The sequence below is a fragment of the Acomys russatus genome, chromosome 23, assembly GCF_903995435.1.
Source record: "Acomys russatus chromosome 23, mAcoRus1.1, whole genome shotgun sequence".
Taxonomy (NCBI): domain Eukaryota; kingdom Metazoa; phylum Chordata; class Mammalia; order Rodentia; family Muridae; genus Acomys; species Acomys russatus.
In genome coordinates, this window is record NC_067159.1 from 42129878 (window position 1) to 42142362 (window position 12485).

Consider the following 12485-nt stretch of genomic DNA (forward strand, 5'->3'; position numbering starts at 1 on the left):
AAGTTGTGTCATTTAACAATTTTGTATAGTGTACCCTTAATTACAGCTGTAAAGACAGAACAATTTACTCAACAAAGACTATTATTCTGTGGGAGAGAAGAAAGCCACCAAGTTGACATCTGCAAATTATGCAAATAGAGTAGTAGAAAATAACAAGGCTGTAATAAGCAAGCCCTATTCAGATAGAGACGGGGAGTGGGGGAGAGGCTCTTCTGAGATAATTACTAAAGTTGGGAGGGCACTTATTCCCAGGGTGCTTCTCAGAGAGGACCAGTTTGTTTTCGCTTGCCTCCTCAAGTGGAAATTTAAGTGTGAATTAAAAAATGGCATGCTGTGTTTGAGGAGAGGGGCCTCTTCTCTCTTGCCAAAGAGCAGCACTGGATAGAGGGCAACATGTCATTGATTTTGAGGCTCCAATGCGTTTTTTGCTCCCATGCAGTGAATAGTAAGCCATTTAATGTTATTTACAATAGAAGCTTTATGAATAATGTTAATACATCGAGTATCTGCATGGCTGCTCTTTTATCTTGATAGAATGCTCCCAATTGCTCCTTACTATTTTTAAGATTGAGATAAAAATCCTTATTAGTGAATAAGAACAGGCAATTTATTCTCAAAGGAATGTCTTATGCACATGTAAATCCTGTTGTGCTTGAGTCAAGTCTTGTCCTGAGTGAGCTAACATAGGTTAGCTTCATTGCCTGGTGGGGAGTTCAGAAATTTTACCCTAGTCTGATTGCTATCATGAGTATGGTGTTACATACTAAACTTGCAGCAAAGTAGAACACAGTAGAGTTTTTAGGAAATGGTACAGTGCAAAATGAGTTGATAATAACTGTGGATAATAAGAGGGAAAGCACATTGCTCACATGTATATAACCTATGTTACATATGGTAAGCTCTTTAGACCATACGTCATTAAATTCTCCACTGGTGACCTGCGTAACAAAATAACCACAATACATAAGGGTGTTGCAGCATCAATTTAATGGAAGATGATGAAGTATTTATGACAACTGATTAACAATCTGAATGACACTAGTGAAGGGCAATGTGCAACTGAAAGGTTATTTGACAAAGACAGGTGTGCAAAAGCAAGGCTTAGGCTTCCTCACATTTTAGCTGATGGGGAAGATAGAGAAGAAATGGAAAGCTATAGCTAGCATTTGAGGTCTTTACTCTGTGTCAAATGAAAGGGGTTTTAGTTGTATTACTTCCAATATGTACAGCAGTGCTCCAAGAAAAGCATGCTATTACCCTTTTATACAGTGCCTCAGAAAGGAAACTGCCAAACAAGAATGAAGAATACTGTTAGGCAAGAGGTTTTGGGACAAATGCAAGATTGCCTGGGCCAAGAGTTCCTCACCCTTCTCTTCTGACCGGGATCCTGCACTTTCAAACGCCCATGCAAATTACTGGAGTAAGCCAGCTCCTAGTTCCAGATTCCAAAATGATAGCTGAACCTAAGACTCACCCACAGGGCCCTAATCTCACCAAATAAGGCTATAACCATTGTACCTCACCATCACCTCACAACTCCCCCTCAACTCCCCTGTAAAAAGCCCCTCCCCAGCCCAGACTTATTACTTCACTGACCCCCTCCTGTGAGGTCAGTGAACTGCCCCCACCCCTAACCCCTGTCCAGCTGCCCCAAGAAACCTGACTTTTTACTATATATAAAGTTGGCTCAATTTGATTTATTATGTCAGTGGAGAAGCCATTCAAAGACAGCCTCAGCTGGGTTTGAACTCAGGTGTTGTTGAGGGTAATTCCTTATGATCTGGTTAGAGTTCAGTTGTTTTGTTTTTTCTCTGTGCTCATAAGTTTAAAAAATAAAATATTCAATATAAAAATAATGGTCAGTCTATGTTTTTACCTCTCTCAAAGTTTGATTTGTAGAACTCTTAATTCTGCTCTCAACAATGTAGAAATATATAATATGCATAAAGCATTAAGAGGGATACAAAAGAAATTAAAGAAATGACATGTGACTTGAATGAAAATTTAAATCATGAGAAATATAACAATCCCAACAAAACGGAGTTCACAGTGTGTTTCATACTATTGGTGTTAGCATTCTGCTTCAGTCGGCGTACCTGTGATGTCATTGCCTACCTGCCACAGGGACATGGCCCTGCCCAGGGCTATATAAAAGGACAAACCCTCCTCATAGTCTCTTTACTCCCCTTTCTATCTCTTTCTTACTCTTATTCTGTCTCTGTCTCTATCCCTCTCTTTCCTCTCTCTCTCTCTCTCTCTCTCTCTCTCTCTCTCTCTCTCTCTCTCTCTCTCTCTCTCTCTCTCTCTCTCTCTATCCCTCTCTCTCTCTCTGTCTCAGGTATCCGTCCCCACCTTTCCTACCCCCCATGCTATTTTAATAAACTCCTCTATAACATAATATCTGGCATCTGGTACCTTATTACCTTATCTTGTTGCTTTAGATCAACTTCTTATATCTTACATTAAACATAAAAAAATGGCAAAAGCCAAGGCATGATTCACACAGGCATTTTTCAGGGATGACCTAAGAGCTTGCATCTCTGAAAATGTTAAAGATCTGATTCTTGGCAAATGGCGACTCTGGGTGGTAATAGAACCTTTAGGAGAAGCAAGGATGTTAGGTTATAGGAAACATGCTTATCAAGAAGAACTGAGACTTTCCCCTCCCAATTTATCTCTTTGGGAATAGACTATTACAAAGCGATCATCTCGATTAGGGTATAGGGTATCAGCACAGATTCAAAATAAAAAACTATGTGACTAGAAACTGAAACACTTGAGACTACCACAAACTTGGACATCTTATGAATCTCAGGTATTATCACTGTGTTAACAAACTGATTGATCAGTGTCTTTGAGTTTCTATTGCTGCAGTAGCAGCAACAACAACAAATGTGACTGGAAGAAAAGATGGGGAGGAAAGGGTTAATTTGGCTTATATTTTCCTATTGCTGTTCATCATCTAAGGAAGTCAGGACAGGAACCCGGAGGCAGGAGCTGATACAGGGGCCTTGGAGGGATGTTGCTTATAGGCTTGCTACACCTGGCTTGTTCAGCCTGCTTTCTTATAGAACCCAGGACCACCTAAACAGGCATGGCACCACTGAAAATGGGCTGGACCTTTCCCCATCAATCACTAAGAAAATGTCTTACAGCTGGATCTTATGGAAGTATTTTCTCAACATAGGTCCCCTCCTTTTAGATAACGCTGTCTATGTAGCAAGTGTACATAAGACTTGCTAGCACAACTGGATCCCTCTCAAATTGGCACACAAAAAAAAAATCACTATTAAGTCACACCTTCCCTTTATTACCTATTCCCAAGATCTTACATTTAAAACATAAGTGACTTTCCAAGCCCCACACTCTTTACAAATTCACACACACTAAAATTTCTGTCTCTTTAAAATATCCAGTTTCTCTAAAAGTCCAAAATCTTGCTTAAAAGTTCAAAATTCTTTAGCTGTAGGCTCCTTTAAAAATAAAAATTATACAAATAGTCAAATCACTCTGAATACAAAATTTATAGAACTTACGATTGTCACATGGTTGTCTCTGCTGTATGTAGTTTGTTTTATGCATGTATAATAAAATAAATATATATATATGAAAAAAATCAAAATTAAATTAAATACCTTCTCCAAGAGAGAAGAAGCAGGTTACATTCAAATTCAGAACCCAGCAAAGCCAAACTGCAACAATATAAATAACACAATGTTCAGTTGTCTGGAATTCACTCATGATCTGCTGGGCACCTCGAAGGAACTTGTCACTTCCTTAGGCCTGCCCTCTGCAGTGCACACAGCTTGTCTTCTAGGCTCCAGCTTGTTCAACTGCTGTCCTTGGTAGTCAATCCCATGATGCTGGTATCTCCAAAACATTTGAGATCTTCTGCTGCAACTGGGCTACACTTTCACCAATGGCCTCTCATAGGCTCTCTTCATGGTGCCAAACTTCAGCTTCTTTGCATGACCCCTTCAGAACTGGTATTTGTTTTTTTTTAATTTTATTTTATTAATTTATTCATATTACATCTCACTGGTTATCCCATCCCTTGTATCCTCCCATTCCTCCCTCCTTCCCATTTTCCCGTACTCCCCTCCCCTATGACTGTGTCTGAGGGTGACCTCTTCCCCCTGTATATGCTAATAGGGTATCATGTCTCTTCTTGGTAGCCTGCTATCCTTCCTCTGAGTGCCACCAGGTCTCCCCATCCAGGGGACGTAGTCAAATATAGGGCACCAGAGTTCGTGTGAAAGTCAGACCCCACTCTCCACTCAACTGTGGAGAATGTCTTGTCCATTGGCTAGATCTGTGTAGGGGTTTGAAGTTTACTGCCTGTATTGGGACTCTAGATGAGAGAAGCATGGGAGAATGGCAAAGTAGAAAGATCCAGAGGGTCCTAGAAACCTACAAGAAGAAAATTATGATAGACAGATTTGGGCCCAGGGCTCCCACTCAAACTATGGCACCAGAACTGGTATTTGAATAGCCACCAAGGCTGCACCTTTACCAATTGCCTCTCCTTGCCTCTCACAGTACCACGCCTCAGCTGTTCTCCATGATACCTTCATACATTCAAAATCAGTACCACCTTGCTGACTCTTAACACCGTTACCAAGTTTGGATGCCAGCGTAAGGTAAAAGCTCAGCTGCTTCTGAAACATAGGTTGTGTGTGCTGACCCTGAGTAAACAGTTCCAAGATTTTACCTTGTGGATGCTGGTCTCTTATCAATCACTGCTAATTCATTAGCTCCTGCTAGCCAGCATCAATTGTCCCAGCAATGCAAAGGCTTCAACAATTCAATTCTGCTGGTGTCGTCAGCCCCAGATGAACAGAACGATAGAGTCTCATTTCAAAATCAAAAATGGCTTTGATAAAGTGTCTTTAAATTCTAAAACGTCACAAGCCATGATTTCATCTTCTGCAATGCTCTCAACGTTATCTCCCATGCTCCTGCAGAGCGGATCACTGATCTCTCTGTACTCAGTGGTCTTTTTTTTAGCCCAAAGTTCAAGGTCCTTCCACAAGCTTCCCCACCCCCCCCAAAAAAAACAAAACAAACACACACAACACACACACACACACACACACACACACACACAAAACCAGCCCCCAACCCTGAAAAAAAGTAAGCAAACAAAAATCATGGTCAAGTCTGTCACAGCAATACCCACTCCTGGTATCAACACACCTTAATTAAGGTTACTATTGCTGCAATGAAACATTGTAACCAAATAGTGAGTTGCAGAAGGAAAGGGTTTATCTGGTTTAAAATTCCATGTTGCTGTTCATCATTGAAGAAAGTCAGAGCAGGAACTCAGACAGGGCAGGAATCTGGAGACAAGAGCTAATACAGAAGCCATGGACCAGTGCTGCTTACTGTCTCAGAACTCCTGCCTTGATCAGCCTGCTTTCTTATAGAAAGCAGGACTTAGAACTCTACTTTGTGTATCAAGATCACGTAAGACTAACCTGTGAAGAATCAGTCAGCAACAGCTAAGAACAATTCTTGGAATCCAGAAATATATTCAATGAATTGATGAGCTACTCTTTCAGCAATGCTTCAGATTATGTGAATGAATCAGGGAGAATTCTCTGAGCCCATTGAGCATGTTTCTTTAGCCTCTAATGAAAGCAAACTATATTCTTTCTGAAGTTACAGAATGACTATAGTCACATTCAGATCAAGTGTGCCACTCTACTTACCTTCCAGAAACAATATTAAAATAATTATTTTCTCCTCCATTTTCCTTTTCTTTTGGTGACAGAGTGATACTTCACGTAACCCACAGTTCTTAAAAATGAAGTTACTGAGTACAGCCCAGCACAGCAACTATACAAGCACAATTATCTTCTTTTAATAATTTGAAAATAGGACTGCTGAAATAACACTTCCGCCCGGAAAGCTGACTTTTAATAGAACATTTGTGGATAATTAAACTCTTGCTCATTGTTCAAAAGGTCACAGGGCTTGAATGTGTTCTTTTTCTTTGGCCAAATTATTCAGCTTAAGTATTTATTGGCCTGTCAAAATCAAAGTATTGTACAAACTCTCTGCTACTTTTCCGTGTTTCCTAATTTGATTGCATTCTTTTCTGTGTGTAAATGCACCAGAAAATTTGTCTTCCCTCCTGCAATTCCAGTGCAGGGACCTCTTATATTTGCTCTGTGGTCAGCATACTCTGTGTGTAAGCTTCATGAATCACATGGACATGAATTTATTCAATGGGAAAAATTATAATACTGATTGAATGGAGACTTTGATTTTCCTTTCAAGCTTGATCCAATTTTTTTAAGTATATGAGAACATTGCATAAAAGGAGTCTTCAATAGGAAGAGCAAAGCAAATTTTGATGACGTTACTAGTATTAGATTATCAATGGTCATCTATATTAGAATAAAATAACAAAAATGTATATTCTCTACCCCTATCAAATTAGCATGTAGACAGCATCTATGTGAAATATGATAGCCAACAGATTGAGGAATCACAGTTTTAAATAAAATTTGGGTTCCTGTAGGGGAACCTATTTTTCCTGCATTTAGTTTTGGTATTCAAACATTTTCTATTCAAACATTTTCTATCTAAACCCTTTTATGCTAACTTCAATATTCAACAAAGGCTAAAGTGAAAGGTTGCTGAATTTTGGAAAATAAATTTTATGTCCTGCTTTTATTTTAGTCTGATAAGAACATGGCTTACACTGACCTACCTACATGCAGGCCAAGAATTTTATTTTACTGCTTGTAGATTAAGACAATAATTTCTTTCAAATTTTGTTCCTTTTCTTAGTGATAAGTGCTGTAAAAATAAACCAGCATACTCTGTAAGCTTCATGAATCACATACCAACTAATGGAGAAAATGGAATATTATTCAACCATGAAAATAATTAAATTTTATTATAATTAAATAATATTAAATAAAAATAAATTATTAAATAAAAATAATGAAATTCTATTATATGTTGTAGGATGGAAGAAAGCACACAGGATGCTAGAAAGTGAAATTTACATAAATGTCCAGAATAGAAATTACAGAAAACAAAATAGATTGGTTTCTGAAAAAAATGGGAGTGATAAAAATGGATATTAATTTTTTTCTTTAGGGCAATTAATATGTTCTGAAATCATATAGTGTTGTTAGTTGTATAACTACTTAGATATTCTAAGCTTGAAAAGTGTGTATTCTTAGAAAGGTTACTTTCATGGCATATAAATTGCACATCAATTCTTGAAGACAATTATCAGTAATTTTTACTGACACTGTATATTATCATTTCTATACTAGGCACACAGATATCCACTTATTTTCAGTAAGAGCTAATACTAGTAGTCCTATTATACACGTTAGTCTTTAAGTTTGTACCTTAAACACATATACAACCTATTGCCTAGACTTTCATACAGATTAATTCCTCGCTTTTTTCCTCACAATGTTACAAGAATGTAACTATTTTTGTTCCTTATCTGGATCATTATACTTTTTAATGTGCAGATAAAACAGGGCAAATAGTAATTTAGACAAAACTAAAGCCAAATGCTAGAATTCTATACATCCTGGCTTTAGAGTTTAGCATATTACTGCTAGTATTAGCTAAGGGGTAACACATGACCTTATCAGTTAGGGTGAATTTGCTTAATAGATAATTGAAGAATTATTAACAACCGACATGATTATCACCTCTGAAGGTACACAAATTCTGAGTATCTTCTAATAATGAGGCTCCTGCCATAATTTGATTTTCAGTGTATAATGGGATAAATACTTTAATCTTCTAGTATAGTAAGATTTGGAAATTTACCTGACATTCAGTAACTATGTATATTAAATTATTGAAGGCTTCATTGCCAATCTAGTACTTATATCTTATTTTTTGCTGACCATGAAGAAGCCACAATGTAAATAACTTTTATAATTACTTTATATGCTGTATGTATACTTGTATAAAGGTCCAAATGTACGGAAACACTAGTATATTAAAACCTATTGCCATTAGAAAACTATACTTAGTAATTTTGAATATTCATGAAATATCTTTTTTTCCCCTTACTATAGAAATCTGATTCTAGTGTCTGTGGAGCTACAGTACTATGACCAAGTCACATAAGATAGTAATATTACTCATTCATAAACATGACCTTGCAACAGTGAGATGACTCAGCAAGTAAAGCCCCTTTCTAGCAAGTCTGATCTGCAGAACTTACATTATGGAATAAACTCAGCCAAGCTGTCCCCTGACTGCGCACACTGAGGCATGCACCCTGCTCAAGACAAGAACAATACATATAAAAATTAAAAGCAAATTATAAACACATTTATCTCTCTTTGTAAACTTAGACTTTGTGGTTATCTTGTTTGGGGAAGGATATATAGTTTCTAGATGTTTGTGTTCAAATGTTAATAGACAAGCCCCTGAGCTTGTCTGAGAGATGGGCCTCTGTGCATTATTACTGTGAGGAATTCATTGAGATGGGAACACCCCCAGCCACTTCCACATTGATGATGGCACCATTACCTTGGCAAGGGATGCTGGAAAGAGCAGAAGAAAGGATCTGAGCACTAGATGGCCTTCTGTTTCAGATTACGAGTGCAAAGTGACCAGATCCCTTGAGCTCCACTACTTCAACGTCCCTGCTAACATGAACTGTTACTGAAACTGTAAGCAAAGATGAACCTTTTCCTCTTTAAGTTGCTGCTCTCAGAGTATTTTATCAAGTAACGAAAAACAAACCAAGATTTTACTTATAAAAGTAGATGCTGTAAAATAAGAAAGCATGTTCTGGTTCTGAAATCATTACAGAAATTCTCATTTCTGCTTTCAATTAAATGTGTCTCTGGAGAACAGCACATACCAAACATTAAGTTCAAGCAGATTTAAGGTCTGGTTAAATGTAACCAAGTAACAGTGTTTTCAACAAGTCTTGGCTTACTGATTGGAGTATAAAGAACTGAGTCTGTATGATTTGTCAGGTTTTCCTTCGGTAAATTTTAATCTGTATGTACTAAGATGAGTTAAAAGACACTAGTCACCAACACAGCAACTTCAGAGCTATCTTTAAAGGGAAAGTAGAGCTGAATTAAGTGCATTAATGTCACCTCATCTCTGATTTTCCTTTCTTGGTTTTGAGAGGTAGCGTGGTGTGTGTTATTTTAAAGTCAAAAATTCACCATGGCTGCTTTCTGAAATATAGAACACATCATAAATGATTGTAAAGCAAGAGTAAAATTAGCATGAAGATTAATGCAAAAAAAGTTTCTCCCAGAATTTTTTACATCTCTCCTAATTATTATTTTACAAATATTGTAAACAAAATAAAGTGCCATGAAAATAATCAAACATCCTTTTCTTTCCTGCCTCTGCCTCTGCCCTGTTAAGTTTTTCTGGAAAGAAAAGGTGATCAGTGTTAACACACTTGAGCATCAATATCACACACGTGTGCCTTCTATTAATTAATGTGTTCCAGCTGCTGCAAGGGGCTTAGCAGGACCAGTCCTGAGCAGCTTGAACTCACCCTCCTAACTCAGGACAGAACTTTAGACAAACTCATGGATCAGGAATCAAGTCTACTTCTTAATATACAGTATTTATTTCAATACTCAAACAAAATGAAATGGAACTACTATGACAAACTGAGGAATTTAACTGTTTTTCATTTTCTGGATTTATAAACTTAAAATATTCTAAAAGATATTCATGCTATTAACGATACAGTGTTTCTAATGTTACAATATAAAAGCAACATTTCCTTTTAAACAAATGGCTATCTTCTAATCTCCTTAACAGCCTAATAATCTATCTTTATAAAGGCTTACAAGACTTTTGCCTGTAATGGTGTTTTATTTACTCTTCCTTAAAGCAGAATAGTTTCCTAAAGTTCACCATAAATGTTCCACTGAAGAACTTGTAGCAAATCTACACGTAATCTCAGTCTAACTGAAGGACATGTACTTGATCCACTTATTTGTGCCACGAACTTCAAAGGGTGGATTTTGGTAGTAGATGTGATGGGCTAATTCTTCCAACGGTGGTTCTGGAGCAGTTGTAGCAAACTGGGCCGCCTCTTCGACTTCTTTTTTCACATCTGCATCAATTTCCTTCAATTCTTCAACATTGCTGAGATTGTTGTTTATCATTCTCTCGCGGAGAAGCATGATGGGGTCACTCTTGCTTCTCATGTCACGAACTTCTTCTCGTGTACGGTAACTGATGCCCGGATCACTCATACTGTGTCCATGATAACGGTAGGTCTGCAGCTCCATCAAAATGGGCCCCTTTCCAGATCTACAGTGATCAGCGGCAAACTTGGTGGCCTCACGAACAGAGAGAATATCCATTCCATTCACCCGCAGTCCAGGGATAAAAAAGCCTCTCTTGTAGTATTCAGTGCTGGCAGATGATCTCTCAATAGACGTCCCCATCCCATAGCGGTTATTTTCACAGATGAAAACACAAGGTAATTTCCACAGGGCTGAGATATTGTAAGCTTCAGCTAACTGGCCCTGGTTAGCCGCACCATCGCCATACAAGGCCAAACAGACCTCGCCACTTCCCAAGTACTTAGAGGCGAAAGCAATACCAGCTCCCAGGGGTACCTGTGCTCCGACAATGCCATTGCCCCCATAGAAGTGCTTGCCGTACATGTGCATAGAGCCTCCCTTGCCTTTCGCGCAGCCTTCCTGGCGTCCAGTCAGCTCTGTGAGAATGGATTTCACTGAGAGCCCTCGCGTGTAGCAGAAGCCATGAGCCCTGTAGGACGTGATGATATGGTCCGTGGGGTTTATCCCGGCCTCTAGTCCCACACAGCAGGCTTCCTGCCCATCACACAAGTGACAGAAACCACGGATGAACTTCTGCTTATACAGCTGATCGGACTTCATCTCCATGCGCCGAATCACCTGCATGGTCCGGTAGTATTTCAGGGCCTCCGCTCTGGTGAGTACGGTGGAGGTGGGCGGTCCCTCTTCCAGCCGGTACAGATCGCATTTCTTAATGTCACATGTGACATCATTGGAGAAGTTAAGGGATGCGAGCAGCCCCCTGAGACCTGGCTTTTGGGCCACTCCGGAAAACACGTGGGACACCACAACGGCCAGCATTTTCCTCATGGAGAAACACAGGCACAACAGTAGCGGCTCCCAACGATCGCTCGGTGGCTTCCAAGATGGCGGCCAGCTCCTCTGATGCGAGAGTAGCGCGAGATTATCACAGTGCCTGCGTCATCAAACCAGTAGCCACGCCCACTAGCCTAGTCATCGGTTCCTTCCAATCGTAAAATTAAGGTCTCAGATGCCCTCCTCCTAATTAACAACATCGGCCTTATCAGTCACAGCAACTGAGTGTCTTTTTCCTGTATACTTACTAAAAATCCTGGGAGGGTGAGGATTTAGCATAGTGTACTAGCGACTTTGGGTTCCATCCCAGCACCACTAAACTTGGACGGTACCTGTGGCACACATACCTGTAATCTCAGACAGTAGAAATGGAGGCTTGTTGGATCTGAATTTCAATCCCATCCTTAACCAGGTTGAAGCCTCTTTGGCTACATTTCCCTCCATCTCAAAAAGAGGGAGGGAAGGGGGAAGGAGAGAGATGGAAATGAGAGAGAGCAGAGAGAGAGAGGGAGTGAGAGAGGGACGGAGGAGAAGGAGAGGGAGGATAACATTCTTCTTTCTACCTTTACGTTTTTAAAAGAAAAAAAATACTAAATCTTCACGGACTTATTGAAAAGTATGCACAAATACACAAGCACTCAAGTACTCAGATAGCCTGGTCATGGCCTTTTACTTGTTCATATATATATATATATATTGTCTGGGTGCAGTAGTTGTCTTAACGTTTTCTAATGAGGACAAGGTTTGAATATTATATCACTTGTGTTTTGTTTTGTTTTGCTTTGCTTTGTTTTTAAGGTCCTGGAGATAGGTCAAAGCTTTGCTTACTGCTCCCATTCCTCTGCTCTTTTTTTTTTTTTTTTTTTTTTTTTTTTTTTTTTTTTTGTCTTTAAAATACATTTGGTAAGACTACTTCATCCTAAACTATTTTTATTTTAATGAAAAAACAAAGTATCTGTTTAAATTCACTGTCTAAATGCTAACGTTTCAAGATAACCTTGTGTTTAAAACATTTAAAACAAAATATTCCTGAAGACAATTCAACTTTTATCATCCTACTTCTGTGGCAGTGATGAGGTAGCTGAACCTCAGCCTGAGGGCACTAAAGCTTTGTCTTATATGGGCACTTTGAACACAGCTTTGACATGCAGATTCTACTAGAAAGTTTGCAGGCTTCAGGTTTCTTTCTGAATTCATGACAATTCTGAATTATGCCTGGTCTTTTGATGTATCTTCTGGCCATCTTTTTTGCTGTCACTAAGGTGAGCATAGTTTTTCTTGTACTAAATTATATCTCCAGCAGGTTTCCAAAGACTCACACTTGCTTGTGTATTTTGCTTAGAATTCATCTAAATTTCATTAATC

General features: G+C 38.8%; 1 protein-coding gene across 2 annotated transcripts; it reads right to left on the reverse strand.

The window, feature by feature from the left end:
- Positions 1-9938: 9938 nt before the first annotated feature.
- On the reverse strand, positions 9939-11114 carry Pdha2 (pyruvate dehydrogenase E1 subunit alpha 2). Of its 2 annotated transcripts, XM_051166025.1 has the most exons (2): positions 10602-11114; positions 9939-10508 (listed from the first exon to the last, which is right to left on the reverse strand). In XM_051166025.1, the coding sequence occupies exons 1-2, from the start codon at positions 11112-11114 to the stop codon at positions 9939-9941; spliced, it is 1083 nt and encodes a 360-aa protein (XP_051021982.1). The 2 variants fall into 2 exon arrangements, with proteins under 2 accessions (XP_051021982.1, XP_051021981.1); XM_051166024.1 differs by having other exon boundaries at positions 9939-11114.
- Between the last annotated feature and the right edge of the window lie 1371 nt (positions 11115-12485).